Here is a 17329-nt window from a genome sequence, read left to right as displayed (position 1 = left end):
ATATAGTAGTTTGTGTTTTTTTTTTTTAAAGCATGAGCTTGGCTTAAATAAACTTGGCAGCTAATTTGCTTAATGCACTAACTTCGAGGCATGGGTCCCTCACCCCTGTGAGAGAGGGTGCTCCCTCCAGTCCAGGGCAAGCTTGAGACATGGAGACTGAACTGCTCCCTCACCCCTGTGAGAAAGGGGGCTCCCTCCAGTCCAGGGCAAGCTTGATGCATGGAGACTGAACTGCTCCCTCACCCCTGTGAGAGAGGTTGCTCCCTGCAGTCCATGGCATCCTTGATGAATGCTTTCAGTGTCGTTTGTAGATGCTTGCATTCCCACCTCCTGTGCTGTCCAGCTCTGGATAAATCGAGAGGTCTATACTTTCTTTCTGTCTCGGCATCCGATACTGCCAATCCTTTTGTGAGCATCCATTACAAAATTAAAAACAAGTGCAGCTGATCAAAGTGAATGTATGTGTGGCTGAAGTCTTGTGTGTTCCTCAGGCCCATTGACTTGGCAAAGCTTAAAAGCACAGCACAATGGCAAAGGCATTATTGCTCGCTCTGTATATTAACAGCTGTTAACAGAAGTTCTTGTGTTTGTGCCATGCAAGCCCATACATTTGACATCATGCAAATTCAGTGGTTTAAAAATAATCTTGAGAGCTTTGCTAGTCCTACAGACTGGTATTTTGATTTATATTTGAAAGAAATTTTAGGACTGTGATGGGGTACCCCCCGCCCCTATGTGTATTATGTATTATTTTTCATTTGTGTTATTATTATTTAAAACGTATTGTTTAATTTGTATAAAACACAATGTTTTGTTGTTGTTGTTTTTGCAGCACGGATAGGGTTAAACTTCCCCATCCATGCTAAACCCATGCAGAATGTGACCATCTTCAGATTGATTTATTTGATTGATTAATTTATTATTAATTTGGAGACGATCACATGTATATAAACCCGCAGCTTTGGCTGATCGGGGAAGGTGTTCAGAGGTGGATACTTGTTTTATTTAGTGCTCTATTTGTTTTGTGTTTTGTCTGTTTGTATTGGCCAACAAGCCATTTTATTTTGTGTTTGTTTAAACCTTTTATTTATTAAATAAAACACGCAAGTGGCACTTACATACCCCAGTACTGTTCCTGACGTCATGACAGAGCTATCTTATGGTGTCCTGCGTGGGATAAACAACACCTCCACAATTCAAACCAGAAAAGTACTGTGGGTTTCAAACTCTGTCAACAACTGCCCCCGCCCTGGAGAGGAGGAGGAGAAGGGACGACCGGAAGGCAGTTGGGAGGCCTACCTCAGTGCTCTCGAGGCCTTGAACATGTGCCCTACCTGCGGGGAATGGGACCAACTGCCCCCTCCTCCAAGAAGATGATAAGGAGTACCAGTTCCTGGCATTAGAGGGAGAAGCTCTGCTGTCTCCAGTGATTCAGGGAGAGTCGCACCAGCCTCCAGTGACCTGAGGGAGAGCCGCACCCGCCTCCAGTGACCTGAGGGAGAGCCGCACCCGCCTCCAGTGACCTGAGGGAGAGCCGCACCCGCCTCCAGTGACCTGAGGGAGATCCGCACCCGCCTCCAGTGACCTGAGGGAGAGCCGCACCCGCCTCCAGTGACTGAGGGAGAGCCGCACCCGCCTCCAGTGACTGAGGGAGAGCCGCACCCGCCTCCAGTGACTGAGGGAGAGCCGCACTCGCCTCCAGTGACCTGAGGGAGAGCCGCACTCGCCTCCAGTGAATGAGGGAGAGCCGCACCCGCCTCCAGTGACTGCGGGAGAGCCGCACCCGCCTCCGGTGACTGAGGGAGAGCCTCTCCGTTTAATTAGGTATTCGATTATACTTTTGTTACTTTGGTAGTTTAAACGATAACATCTGTTCCGTACATTATGTTGCGTATGTTATTGTACTTACCAAGAATCACATATTCAGTTCTGAAGTTACTAAGAACAGTAAACAACTGCAGTGCGACCAAAGCTCCAGAACAAAAATCAATTTCAAGAACCCAAATCCAGTAATATTATAAACATTCTCAAAAAAATTGGCTTCATTCAGAAATGTTATTTAAAATATATATATATATATATATATATATATATATATATATATATATATATATATATAGTTTACAGTAACTGTGTCTTCCTTGAATCGTTTTAATTGTTGTCCAACTTCAGTTGGTTTTAGTTTAAGAAAATTCAGTTTAACAAAAGCTCCAGAACAAAAAGCAATTTGAGGAACTCAAATCCAGGAATATTCATGGCAGTTTTTCAGAAAAGTTCTGCTTCATTCAGAAATACCTATTTTTTTAAAAATGAAAAAACTAAGAATAATAAAGTTCAGTTTGAATGTTTAGTTTAACTGTGCCATTCTACTTTAGTTACATGCTTTCAGTTGTTTTTGTTAAATCATCTCAACATACTTCAGGGTGAGTCTTGTGCGTAAATGATTGACTGCAAGCCCAGCAGCGGACAAAACACGTTCTGAGTGCACAGATGATCCTGGGATGCGCAAATACGTCTTCGCCAGTTTTGAGAGCCTGGGCAAGCGCTGAGTATTAGCCGTCCATCATTCCAATGGGCTTGCACTTTGATAGAGTGCAATCTCCTTAAAATAAAAAAAAACACCTTCCATTTCACTTTCTACAACAGTCTCTGTGGCATCTGGTAGTCATCTCCTTAAAAGAATTGCCATGGCACTCTTTAGACTCTCCGTCTCTCTGTACTGTAACTTTGATGCTGGCTCAGTCGTTACAGTTGTTGTACACCGTGCAGCTTTGCTATCAGAGAGCAATTGCAAAAGCTTTGATTTTGCAGTCATTTACAAATGACTGGATCTAGCAGTGGTGCTTTACCTGAAGCTTCATTTGTTTTTTCTCTAGTGCTTTAACGGCAACAGTGCTGTGGTGGAAGTGTGAAACTAGCCGACCTTGCTAAAGTAATAACGTGATCAACACTACTGAGAGAAAAAACGTCATGAACGCATGCAACAACTTGGCCAACAAGACCCCATTTCTCAACTGCAATATTCAGCCTTTCAGAAAGATTTTCCTCTCTTTGTCGTTCAGGCAAGTTTTTTGTCTTAAGTACAGCAGATTGAAGCTTCCAGTTTTCAATGTAATGACATGTAATTGTCATGTAGCTTTCAGTGTTTAATGCAGTCCAACAGTCTGTGGTAAGTGCCACTTTATCAGCGGCCTGCAGTTTGTCACAAAGCATACTTGCACATTCTTCGTAGTGTTTCTCCATGCATGTGGTTATAGTTTACCTCAAAGACGCATGGTATTCTGGCTCCACAAAAGCCATTCATTTAAGAAATCCTGCACCTTCAGCAAAATGTATTGGCAGCATGTCTTCAGTTACCATTGTGCACAAAAGCTCACTTAATTACTCAGCCCAGGTTGTGCCTCATCTACATGAATTTTCAGAAACAAATGTCGGTGTTATTTGCTTCGTATCATCTTTCTTTCCCATTGAAACACGTGGCTGCTCAAGTTTAAAATGATTTAGCATTGTTCCAGTGCTGTTTTGAATAAGTAATCTCTGCATACATATTTACATTTAACACACGTTTCTTTAACCTTTTCTAAATGATTCCACACGTAGCTCCTTTTCGAACGATCCAGTTAGCTAGTAGCTGGATTCTCCTTCTCACCCACGTGGATGCAATCAACCAGAGTTCTTTTCCCTCTGTCACTACGCAGCATGCAAAATAGTATTTATGTCACATTATGTATTTATGTGAGACATATTTATGTAGTTGTTTTTTACTCTAATTTAAACTAATTAAGTATATACTAAATGTTTAAGAAGTTTATAGTTTAAATGATTTAAATGTTTAAACTAGTACATCCCTAATAGCTACAAATGGTAAAATGCATGATACTTTTAAGATGCCTAATTAAAGCACAAAGTGGTCTAACATTTTCACACAAGTGCCTATTGTTTCTATATCGCCGATTACCGACCGGAAATTTAAATTCTCGGTAGGTAGGCTAAATAGAGTCCAGTACAGCTAACGTAGTTTGGTGAAACCTGTTTAGTGATGCATTTAAAATGCCAAAAAAGAGAATTAACATAATTTGACAGTCAGATGCTCAATAAATGACTAATCTTTTTTTTTTTTTTTACGTTGATTTATTTTTATTTTTAAATTGAGTGACCAATTATTATTTTTATTTATTTTTCCCCCAATTTGGAATGTCCAATTTATGTTTTTTCTCCTCATCGCAGCGAGTCCCCACACAGCACAGACGTTCTGAGGGCGTGTGAGTGTCCTCCGATCTCACAACCCTGAAGCCAGAATCGCTTTTGCGCCGAGCAATTTAGAGCAGAGGTGGACGGACTACTGATACCGGAGAACAGAGATCAGCCCTGCTTTTTATACGCTGTGAATGTGCTTGGTGTCTGGCCAGTAGGGCTTGCTGTTGTGTGATGAAGAGAAGGAGTCCCTGCCGGTTTCCCATCCCCCACCCCAGGAGGGTCAGAGCCAATGTGATGCCCCCTTCGAAATTAATTATATCCTGTGGTTACTTAAAAAGACCGGTGACACAGCATTTGACAGGCTGCACAAAACGAATAAGCGGGTTTGTTAGACTATATTAGAGAGGTAATTTCTCAAAGAACTGACCCGACCCCAGCCCAAACCATAATATACAAACTACACACGACCCGACCTGAACCCGACACTTACTGTTGGGTCCCATCGGGCTCGGGTCGGGTAGCAAGGCTTTACTTCCTAAGGTCCACTGCATCATGATTCAGATACTGGTGCAAACAGGATATGTGATCTTTTGGGCAAAGGGCCTCAGTAACAGGCTTCAAGTCATTTGGTGCAGAAGCTGGTTGGTTGAACTGGAAAAGGATATTGGACTGAAGTTACATGAAGTTAAATACATTATCTGAAGCCAGAACACACTGAGGCAATTAAATGCCCCCAGGAAGTACAGGCAGTACCCAATTGGAAGTTATTGAAAGTACTGAACTGGCTGGCCTCATGTTGCCTCCATATATGTTGAAACCAGAAAGTCATGTTTGTTTGGTGGTTTCAAGCTAGACCCCACCGACAATAGACATTACTCCACATCACAAAAAAAACCCCACAAAATCTGGCACAACTGTTTGCTTGAGAGATAATAGGCAGAGTGTTCAGGTTGTGATTCAGCTGCTCTCTCTCTTACTTCGCTGTGAGGGGAGTATGTAGGTAAATTCACAAAATCGTGGTGTAGGAACTTCCAGAAGAGATTTTGTTAAATGTTTAATGAACTGTATGCAACAATTACACTTGGAACACAGCTATATTCTGTGATCAAAAAGGTCCATTACTGGTGTTCTTGAGTATTAATAAACTGTTTCACGTTTCATGTTGAAACAGTTTGTTTGTTTGTATGTGGAGGACGAGCGAGGTGCCGTCCGCCACGTTATTGTTTTGTTTATTTATTTTAGAACGGGGTACCCCTCCACCCCTGTGCAGGTGTATTATTTTGTATTTGTTTATTAATATTATTGTTATAATTATGTATTTATAAATATGACGATGAAGCCGTAAGTTTTGTTATTGTTAAATGTGTTCTGGCAGAGGCGAGGTCGGCAGCTTGTCCTCTGCCATTAGTAATTGGGAAAACCCGTGCAGAATATGGCTGAGGGATTAGCAGATAATTGACAGCTAGTTAATCCCTCTGTCACTAATATAAAAGCCTGCAGTTCTCCCTGCTCTGGGTGGGTTGTTTGGAGGAGAGAATAGAGCGAGAGCGAGAGCAGTGTAAGAATTAAAAAATTAAAAAAATATAGGCGATTGCCCAGCCTGACCTATGGTTTTTTGGCGTTTTTGTTTATCTTTTTTATTTTGCTCTGTGAGCAGTGTGTTTTTTGTTAAACATTTTATTTTTGTTATTTTTAAAAATAAGCTGCGCCGCAGCGTCTTTTGCCCTGCAGTACGTACTTGTTTGTTTTCTTCCTGCATCTGGCCGGACGTCGCCACTCAGCCATCCCTGTCACAGATACATTCCCCTAACATTATGCACCACGGGGGATACCTTGTTTTTGTTCTAGTTAACCTGCTACTCCAGGTCTAACGGTTTTGTTTTGATTCTCCTAGGTGGCTGAAGATATTGAGTACCTGAAGTTTGAAAAGGGGCCCTGGTTGGAGCAGGATGATGTCACCTTTCATTACATCCGGATGCTGTAAGTCTTATTGGAATGATTTCAGGTGTACAGTTTCCCATTGTATCTGTTGTCTTGGCTGTGGTGAAGTACACGGTCTCCTAAGCAACAGAGGAGATGCCTTTGGATCAGATGTTTTAATATCCCTCTTTGTAGACTCGCAGGTTTAATGTGAGCATCATAACACTAAAAGAATAGGTCACATTGTTGTACCACAGGTGTGCTGGTCTGCACATAGCAAACAGTAACATGTGAAGGTGTGACTGCCAATTATCGCTTTCAGTCACAGTCAGAGGAAGTAGAATTCAGTAAAATGCAAAGGTACTGTCAAGCGTACATTTGTTATTATTTTTTTCATGTTAGTTGGGATGTGCTTTTGATACATTTTTATGAAAGTTAACTCTTTGCAATGTCAGCATTTACATGTTTAAACCATATCTACATACACACACTCTCTTTATATTCCATTCTGGTACCGACAGCCCTGGTTAGTGTTTTCTAAGCAAATAAACCCTAAATAAGCAAATAATGTTTTAACATCGCAAAGACTTAATTACAAAGTAGTAAATAATTAATTAAATAAATAAACAAACACGTACACAAAGTATATATTGAAATGTTTATATTTATGCCACTCTCCTCTACATACCGTACTATGTACATAAACCTCCCAAACATTGCTACAAGTCCTATTTTAAATGCCAAATTAACACACACAAAAAGTAATATATTAAGTAATTAATATAATGTTTGCCTTCTTGTGCAGTTAATTGTATATAGTCAGGTATTACTAAATAACGTAAAGTATTCAAATTCATGAATCCACACAACTTTACATTAAATTGTAAAAAGAGATGCCTGGCCAAACTGTTTGAAGTGTGTCTCAGGGGTCCTTTACTTTAGTGCAGTAGTTCCAACATACAAATAAAAACTGTACTAAACATAAACGGCCATTCAATCCAAAAGCTTACAGAACAATTTCAAGTGAAAAAAGCCTTCCACCTGTGGGAAGATTGGGGCATGGGGTCCACGAGTCTGTGGTAATTGCAACTTTTTCTCCCTTTTGAAAGTTTTGTATGAACAGCTGCAGCACGGTTTTCTTTAAGTTTTTCTAGCCTCGCTGTTATTGTTTTATGGGTCGGCACAGTATTAGGTGTAACACAGCAGGGAGGGGGTTAAAATCCTCCCTGCATGAAACATGTGCGCAGGCACATTGTTGTTAATAGTGTAATTGTTTTTGTTTTATTGTTTAATTAAATTGGTTAATTGTTTTATTAGTAATGATCCCCTGCACCTAGCTATCGTTGTCAATTAGAGCCAGGTGCAGGGTATTTAAAGAGAGCAGCCAGTCTGTTTGGGGTGGTGGTGTGGTGTGTATAGGAGCTTGCTTGTCGGTGTTCACAAGTGTAGGAAAAAAAAAGAGAAAAGAAAGGTAGTGTAAACAGGTGTGGTTTTGTTTTGTTTGAGTATTTTGTCACGTCACAGGTAAACAGCTTAGCTGTCCTGTTTATAGTTAGGTTCCAGACCTGTGTGTTAGTTATTGCTCAGAAAAGAGCTAGGTGTTTAGTTTGTGTTTTGTTTAGTTTGTTTATTAAAAGTAGTGCGTCAGCTCAGTTAAAAATCCATTTTCGGAGTCCTGGGTGTGTTTTAAAGGGGAACGAACCGCGGAGAGGTGCAATTATGTTACATAGCATAATCTTACATAGATTTCAAAACTGCTGCATTCACAATTCACACGCACTGTCCTCATAGGGGATAACGTGATCACGTCCTGTTCGGCCAAATCTATAACAAACGTTGTTATGGATGTTTGCTTTTTATTGCCATCAGTAGCTCCATCCACAATAATTCTGAATGTTTTCATTTCAAACTGAAGCATTGAACTTGTGTTTTTGTGGTACGGCAACTTTGTTTGGCATAATTATTTACAGACCACGGTTTTCTCGTCCGGTTCCTCAAAATACTTTCAAACGGGGCTTCCTTTGTTTAGAGATGCCATTTTAAATATAGAACCAACTCAGAAAAAACACTTGTCATTAATGTTATTTAACCCTGCTGTGGAATTGATACCATACCACGCCTACTACAGGCATAAACACACACAGTGCACCAATGAAGCGCCAGATCGACCGAGAATAAAACCATCCCCAGTGTCAATCTTTCTGTTGCACCAATTAGAAAAGCTACTTGGAGGCAATTGCCAAACCCTTCCTTTTTATAATATCCACCATTACTCTCATACACGATGGACTACTGATGATAAATTACTAAAATTAATGCATTAAAAATATGCATTTGGTGACATTTGTTACGTGACCGGTTATATAGCATGTTATTAAATGTTTTACCACTGAGTTTAAAATTCCCATCCCTAGTTAAAGGGTTAAAAGCAGGCCCCTTGGGGAGGGGGGGTGAGACACTCCAGGAGTTTTTTGCTATGGAATGTGCAGCGCTCGGTGTGTGTTGCTACCACAAATATGTACAGACCAAGGGAGGGCATAGCTGCTGGAATGTTATACATCAGCTGGCTGTATATTTCAAGTTTCATAAAGTAATGAACTGCCTAGACGGTTCTTTAACAGAGCTAGGTGTGCAACGGGGTAGATTTTAATTTTCCGTTGGGGCTAAGATGTTTACAAATTGTGCAAATTGTTTTTGATATGTCAACTGGTGTCTGAAATGTATAGCTTCTATGGCGCTATGGGTGTTTGCTATTAAAAGGAGTCATCAGCAACCTGTACTGTACCTTTTAAACTCAATTTTGCGTGTCTGTAGGGTTTTTGTTTTTTGTTCCATTTCTCAACCAGACTTACTGAATTTGAATCCCCCCTGGTTTGTGAGACAGCAAAAATATGTTAATAAATCAGAAGTGAGTTAATCCTCCAATGAAATCTATCCTCTACTTTTAATTTAAAGCTTGCACTCTGGGTGCAGATGGAGAGGAGTCAAACCGCCAGCAGAAATGAGTCTCTATTGTGGGCAGTTCCCTATAAATAAAATGTGGGTCAGTGCAAAGTGACATTTAAAACGGTTAATTTTCAAAAATACCCAGAACTTAGAAGCCCTTCAGTTTGAACATTCCAGCCCTATTCACAAGACTCTAAAGGACTGTTTTAAGGAATGTTTTGTTAAGGACTGTTTTTCAAAGCCTGTTTAGACGATTTGTGATATATGGACCATTTTAGGCTGCTGCACCTTGACACCATGTAAGCTGTCATATATACCGTACTGTGAAACCAACTGATTTATTGATCAGTCCATAATTGGATAAAAAATAACGTTACCTTTGCATTAAACAAACGTTAATGTATTACACTTTATGCAGGGCGGAAGAATTGTTGGAACCACTGTCTTTCTCTATAGTGCTGTACCTGTTGGTGTTGACACTCAGTTTGCACAGATAGTTCCGTAGACTCATCCTTGTTTGTTTGGTTTCTCTCCAGGGTCGAGGATAAGCAGAAGGTGGCAGACCTGACCTGTATCCCCCGGTATCTGCCAGAAGTGACGATCGGCGCTCACGACTATGACGAGGCCTATTATGCGTTCAAGTCGGTAAGGCGAAGAAAAGAAAAAAAAAAACACCTTTTGTATTTCATCAACACACAGCCATCCAGCTAGCGGATGGTTTCTCCAGTTTATAAGACTTGATGCTACAGCATATGACTGAACTTAAAAAGCTGCTGCAGAGCTTTCATAATTTGACTGATTGATTAAAGATTATGTCTGAAATAACTTCATAGTTTAGAAAGGGGGCCTCCATATATCCCCAGATTCTGACACTGTCAATAACATTTGCTGAAGAATGTCCTTACCAAGTTCTATTACAATTGGATAATCAGTTACCTAGAAATATAGGTAAAAAGTGTTATTAGTATGGACAGGCATGTCCATATATCCACTTAATCTGAGTCCCCCAATAGCCTGTGTTAAAGAATCTCCTGAACGGGTTTCTTCACAATTCAATAAACGGTTCTCTAGATTTAAGTAAAAAAAATAAGTGAATTGTGTATGTACTTGGTGTGCATGTGTGTGCCTGCAGACAGTAATCTAGGCTGGGAACCCCAGGACTCCTGCTAGTTTGCTATTTTAAAGACTGTTCCACTGCAACACTACTAACACAACTTGCTGTTGATTTGTAAACATCTTGGCCCCCATGCTTTGCATGTGCAGTCATCGTCACCCATGGGGGCATCCTATACTCGAACACAGGTGCGTTAGCATATACATGAAATCAAAGCAGTAACTGCGTTTTCTCAGAAAAACTCATGCCCAAATATTAACCTGTACAACCATTTACATGATCTTATGCTGTGTACAGTGGTGCCGAAGCAAAGTTACAAAGTGACAGGCAGCCTGGCTCCCCCTGCACTGCAGACACTTCTCTTACTTGCAAGGCAGGGTTTAGCTGCTGTTTTTTATAGATGAAACACAGCAATCAGAGAGGGGCTGGGATCTTGGCTAGGATTTCAGAAAGTTCTGTAGTGGGGTAATTTACTCTTTAATGGATAGGAGGCGTCTCTTATTGGTTTCCTTTACAGAACTCGTAATTTGCACTAACAACATTTTAAAAAAGATATTTAGGCAACAATTACAAGAGATTACAGGTCAATTTGTTCACCTAGTATACTGTTTGTTATCTCTGTAGTACTTTTAAGAAGTCATTTTTAATAGTTCAGTATAAAAAAACAAAAACACCAATTAAATATCATTATAATTAAACATTTTCTGATTTCAGATACCCCAAAATAGATGCTGTGTTTAGCTTGTTTTGGCAGCATTTGATAGATAGATACATTAATCAAATGGAAGGTTTACTAAAAACCTCATTTCAGACTGTTTCCTTTTGAGTGATTATGGACCATTTTTTAGAGTTTGAAATAAAACCCATCTTATTTACAGTGAGAATGAGTGGTTGAATCTGTTTAAATAGTTCCATTAATCTTACCTGTCATTCTCTTTATTTGCGATGTAGTTCTGATATGTACAGTTTTGAAAGAAGCACATGTTTTAGTAAACACTTTTTTATGAAAATGTATGTCTGGTACCATAGTAAACACAGCAGTTAGTACCTGCCTTACTTCCATGTGTTCGGTTACTGTTTCACTTTGTGGATCATTTCATCTCATTTCCCCAGCAGGTCAAAGCATGTCAGTAATTGGAGGAAACAGACAGTTGGTAAATATCCAGTAAGGTGTAGAATTGGTGGGGACGATCTCCAGGTGAAATAACAAAGACAGTGCAAGACCACCTGAAAGTAACACATGCAAACAGAGCTTTTATAACCTAGTTTAGCCTAATGTAGTACCAGATATTCATGTAGTTTTAAAATGTCCATGCATTTGAAATATTAACATTACAACTATACTTCAAAAACGTTTAGATTCAAATCTTGTTTTGTCGTCGCACAAAGATGAGCGAGAAGCCACACTCAACATCATTAGCGGTAGCCACTTAGAACTTATGAAACCCATACAACCTGCATCTCCCTGTTGCAAGCCAGTTTGTCATGATGGGCAATGTCAGACAGATTTTGATGGATTACTGGCAGCAGGGCCTTGGTTAATATTGGGTACTTCCGTATTTGACTCTGCAGCTCTCAAAAGTGATAAACAGATGGCTCCGATTTTGATTTTACAGCAATGGCACAAGATGTATATTACTGACAATAACTTTATTTTAGACATCTGCTTACATTTTTATGATTAAAGACAGAAATTATTTCCTGATCTGGTATTTTTCTTTTTTTCTTTCTTTTTTGTTAATGTGGTGTGTTATTTCAAACTAATGAGTTGTGTGTTCTACTTTCTTTTTTTTTTTTTTTTACCAATCTGGTTTATTGTACAAAGGAATTTGGTATTTATAAAATAAAAACTTTACAGAATAGAATTGCAGCATTTGCAATTAATATCCAGGCAGCGTGCCCTAGGCAGGATGGGGTCTCTGTGAATCTGGCCACAAGCCACACCTGCCCACTACAAACCACAGATATAAGAAACTATTCAAGCTACTTTAATCTTTAACAAAAAGGATAAGGTGCAGAATTAATATAATTAACTAAGTAGAATTGCAGTCGCTCAATTCCAATGTGTTTAGCCCTGTTGTAAAAAGAAAAGGATACAGCAGTTCATCAGATCCGAGACCCATTTAGCAGATTTTTTGAAACATTGAACATAAGAACGTTTACAAACGAGAGGAGGCCATTTAGCCCATCTTTCTCGTTTTGTTGTTAGTAGCTTATTGATCCCAGAATCCCATCAAGCAGCTTCTTGAAGGATCCCAGGGTCTCAGCTTCAACAACATTTGTCAGCTTCAACACATGGTTGGATGTATGCAGGGCTTGTATGTGGAATGTGAAAAGAAGCGCTGATCCTGCTTAATTACTGATGCTTTTGCAAAAAAGCTTGCACTTTACAAGCAATTAGTCATGAAAACAGTAAAAAGAACAATACAAAATAATCAGTCGTAGGGCTGTAAGGATTCGTGATGCATTGTGATACAAGACCAAAAGCACAGCCCGTAGTTTATTGTAGTTCACCAAGCGGTTCTTGAATGAAGAGTGTTTTTTTGAAATGTAATTCATTCTCTCACTAATTTTAATTTTTGTCTTTTAAAAAATAGTCCATCATTTAAATGATCATGTGATCTTCTTGTGCCTCATACATCTACCCCATGAGGACAATCACATGTATTGTGACGTAGCAATGTAATTACAGAAGTACAACATACAGCATATTAACTGCTTTGCTTTTTCTCCTCTATCTGATCGAGTGGATATCTTAAACCAAACAAAAATAATTGGAGCAGCTAGCTTCCAATAACATTGTCTTGTTTGTGCGTTACCAGTTCCCTTACTTTCTTATGATGTTTGCAATCAAGCTGTTTACTTTTTTTAAAATGTATTTTTACTTTTTAGCTCTAGTTGCCTGCCATAGAGACTGATCAGATTAGCTAAAGTGCCTTGTATTAGTAACCGCCAGCGCCATCTAGTGCAGAGTAGTGTATTGGCTAAATAAATAACCCAAAGTGGCAGATCACTGGTGCTGGCGCTTACTTCTATAATAGACATGTTTTCATATCTGTGGCAGGCAGCTATAACTGAAGAGCAGCTCCTGAACTCAAGTGAAAGCACCTGCACAGGCTCCTCAAAAATGTAAAAAAAAAAAAAGCAAAACAAAAAAAATCAGTAACAACAGTTGAGAATGGTTTGCAAATATCTCAAAACGCTAATAAGACAGTGACATTTGAAGTGACTTCCTCTTTTAAATCTGTTTTTTCTCATCTCTTTGAGCAAAGGGCAGACACGCACACAAACAGGAACCAAAAGTATGCTTATTCGACCGAATACCAGGCAAGGCAACGCTATGCAGTACCAGATTAATCATTTATTGGCACACTCATTTTATGAATGGGGGTTTCTGGTTCAGGTACACAGTTTTTACTGAACCTGTTGGCTCAGCAGGACTTTATATTTATTGATCCTGGGCACACTTTACTGATTTTTGGATCATTGCAAAAATGCGTTTATTTACAGCCCTTGGTGTATGCAGGAATATACGCACACCATATTGAATAGCTTACTATAGACTGGATTCTTCACAATCAAACAATGAGGGATTTGCTGCCTCGGGTTTGCAAATGTAGAACACTGTGGACAGGGCATTGGTTGGGAGAATTGACTCTTTGAATATCAATGCACCCCAGACAATAGCATGCATCTCAGAGTGTTTTCTCTTTTCCAGCTTCCTGGTAAGAGGTTCAGCCCAGGTTACAACGAGGACGTCGGAGACAAATATATCTGGTTGAAATAAAATATGCGACTGTTGTGGAAGTCAATTGAAAGATGACGACTGCAGAAACAGAAGGATGACCCGGGATCAAATCGGGGTTTTGAACGGGACCTCTTAAGTTAATATTAGATGATGCCTGGGGCCTGGATTAAATTACAATGATGGCACTGCTGTAGCTACGGCAGCGTCGTAACTTTGATTTAATTCTGGCACAAATTTCAATATTCTCCTGCTTCTGTCGTTTCAGATTGTATTACATCTCTTAATAAACTTAATTATTAAAATATGTTGATGTATTCGTCCTGCTTTTATGAGTATTCTTTAAAGCCCATTAGTCTTCAGTATGTTTCTTAGCATTATGAGATGTGATGAATATTAAAGACGATACTGTTTAAAGAGGACGCTCACATTAAAGAATGGAACAAAGTAGTACATATTACCGTAGAACTGAGCCTACATAGGATTCTATACACAGCGAACATTATCTGCAAATATACCCTATGGTAGATCCATTAAAGGTGAAACAACTTCCATAGTAAATATTTCATTTTTAGCAGTCCCTTGTAGGCTAAATTCCCATAGACCCTTGTACATTACAGCCAACTTATTGGTGTCTAAAACAGACCTATTTACTTTAGGTCTAAGCTTGTTATTGTACAGACCAGTAAAGAAACCGAAACTAAAAATGTGTGTTTCAATTCCCAACTGTTGCTGTTCACAACCTGCTCAGGTATCGGTATTATCAGCAGGGTGTGATTGTACACACACACACACACCCCTAGCTAAACAACATGACATTGCTGTTAAAGTTTAAGAACTCACTAAAGTGCTTTTGAATCACCTCCTAAACCTGCAGCCTGCTATCCCGGGGTAATTGCAGCATAATTATCAACAATGACACTTGCCGTGCGTAGCTTTAATTAACTGTGGATTAACGCTGGATCCTGCCCAAGCCGGGAAATTAAGAATTATTAATAGCCTCGGGCTGGGAGCCAGTTAAACATAATTCTGAGACTCCATGATTTATTAAAAACAAAATGAATAGTATTAATCTGTGTTTAATAAGAGAGCTGGAGCTGCCCCACACCTGAAGTTTTCTAATATCGCTTGCTGTATCTTTCATCAGGAATTCAGTCAAATTTTGAAGACCCTTTCAGGAAAAGTCAGAACATTACAAGTGCAATTGCCAACTTATATTTTTTTCAATAAGGGATTCTGTAAATTAACAACTTATTGCAGTACAAGATTGTGTCCACATGATGGCAGTATTACCTTGGTTATAACTAAAAAATGTTTTGTACGTGACAGACTACATATCAACACCAATAAAACTAAATAATTAAAAAAACAGCCATGCTCCAACAGTACACCCCTGTTACAATTACTAATTAATAAAACAAGGCCTGAAACTGTTACAGCTGTTTATAGTTCATTAACCATGCAGTGTGCACATATAGGCCTCAAGCATGCTTTTTTATTTTATTGTTGTGTTCCAACATTACACCGACTAGATAAGCCACAGCATTTTTGGATATGCCCAAAGCCAAGTGATTTAAAACCAGCCATGTATGTGTCTGCCCGCTGGATGTTTAGGCACAGAAACAACTTGCTATCCCCTCACAAACTCCAGCTCTGGTATTTGCAGTCCAAACAGAAGCTGTGAAATTAGGGTTACCACATGTTGTACCGTCCAAAAAACAATAGCATGAGCTTAGTGCATATATTATAAAAGGATCTGATTTTCTGGATTAAAAAAAAAATGAGCTACTTTAAACACTATACAGCAGTTGAGATTTAAAACTCGATAACCTTTGTTAGGCCACTTTTATAAATTCTCATTGTTCTCAATTTGTTTTCCCTGGATAATAAAAAAAAAAAAAGAATTGTATTAAATTGAAAATTATTCTCTTTTTCCTTAAATCTTGGACAATCCTGGAGCATGGGGTAAGGTCTTTTGATAAGGTATTTTTATTAGAAGTCATTTCTAGGTAAAGTAAATTGCTTTCCACGTTCCTTCATTTTGCAATTAGTCATAGTCCTCAAGCTCAGTCAGTTTTGCAGTTTAATAAAATATCCTTTAATTTATTGTATTCCTGAAACTGACACAAAGGAGAAACTGAGAATTAATGTTCCATTTAATGTTAGCCTTTAGGTGTAATTCGGGGGATGACGTAGAGGGCTCTCTCCCACTTTGCGCTGCTTTTTTCCTATCCTATATCCTTTTCTCTAGCCTGTCTTACCTTCCCTCCATGGCGTCCTGCCCGGTAGCGTACGCAATCTCTTCCAGGTGGAAGCTGATCCCAGTTCAGCCTCATTTAGTATTTCCAGTCAATCTCACAATGCAGCGCTCGCCTCATCAATTATTAGGGCATGGCCAGCACTGCTCCGCGTATGTTATTGGCTCCCCCTCCTGTCTATCTCTCTCTCTTTTTCTACTTTAACCCAGCACTATTTCCGCTTCCTTGTCTGTGTTTGTTTTTTGTTCCTCCTCCTCCCCACCTCTGCTCCTTTCTATATCGCACTGTCCGCACAGGGCTCCCTCCCCCGGCTGTCCGGGTCGGCCTCTCGTCTCAACCACTGCCGCCCGGCTGTTCCTCACCGGCCTGAGGGGACCCCCAGCCATATCCTATTCTTCTGCTGCTCATGTGCTAAGCCTTCCAGGCCTTAACCTTGCTGTCCCATCTCCTCTCTTCCTTTTCAGGTTCAGGACCATTTCAGCCCCCTCATGCAGTAGGCCGAGCCTCCACCTGCCGAGCGGGCCCCGACCGAGGGGGGGGGGTGGGGGTGGGGGGGGGGGGGTTCTCTGTTTTCGTCTCTGTTTTCCTAAACGGACCCGAGACACTTTTTCCTAAGCTCTCCACGCCGCCCAGCTGCCAGCTTAGCTGCCTGAGGATGCTGCACTGACTTGCGAAGGATCTGTCCTTTTGTCCTGTTCGTCCCCTTCCTGTCTCTTGCTCCACTAAACGCCCAGCAGCCAGAGGATGCTGCCTGACCCGTCGGGAGCGAGAGTCAGATTTGTTGTATGTTATGTGTCTAAACTTTGCTCTCTCTCACTTTTACGTCACCCAGCAGTTGAAGGATGCTGCCTGACCCGGCGGAAAATGTTTATATCTAATCCTTTTCTCTTCTCGTGTCTCCCTCTCTACGTCGCCCAGCAGCCAGAGGATGCTGCCTGACTCGACGAGAAGGGAAAACTCTTCGTCCACCCTATCTCGTCCTGCTATCAGTATCTAACCTCAATGTTACTAAGCACCATTCCCAAACTCCAGCCTTCAATCTCGCCATCCCTCTCAAACTCGTCTCACTCTTAAACTCTCAAATGTCTCGCCCCTCTCAAGCCTCCTAAGCAACCGGAGAAATCCTCTCATCTTGTCTCATTCTTAATA

General features: G+C 40.2%; 1 protein-coding gene across 1 annotated transcript in view; it reads left to right on the top strand.

Annotated features, from left to right (window-relative positions):
• ndufa10 (NADH:ubiquinone oxidoreductase subunit A10) overlaps nt 1-14229 on the top strand; it is a 54703-nt gene extending 40474 nt beyond the window's left edge. Inside the window, exons 8-10 of the mRNA XM_034021927.3 lie at nt 6092-6177; nt 9600-9708; nt 13896-14229. Of these exons, the coding sequence (XP_033877818.1) occupies nt 6092-6177; nt 9600-9708; nt 13896-13964 (264 nt within the window). The 3' untranslated portion in view covers nt 13965-14229. The remainder of the gene's footprint in view (nt 1-6091; nt 6178-9599; nt 9709-13895) is intronic.
• The last annotated feature ends 3100 nt before the right edge of the window (nt 14230-17329 follow it).

This window comes from Acipenser ruthenus, chromosome 10 (genome assembly GCF_902713425.1).
Source record: "Acipenser ruthenus chromosome 10, fAciRut3.2 maternal haplotype, whole genome shotgun sequence".
In the NCBI taxonomy this organism is placed as follows: domain Eukaryota; kingdom Metazoa; phylum Chordata; class Actinopteri; order Acipenseriformes; family Acipenseridae; genus Acipenser; species Acipenser ruthenus.
This window is presented reverse-complemented; position numbering and strand designations above follow the sequence as displayed.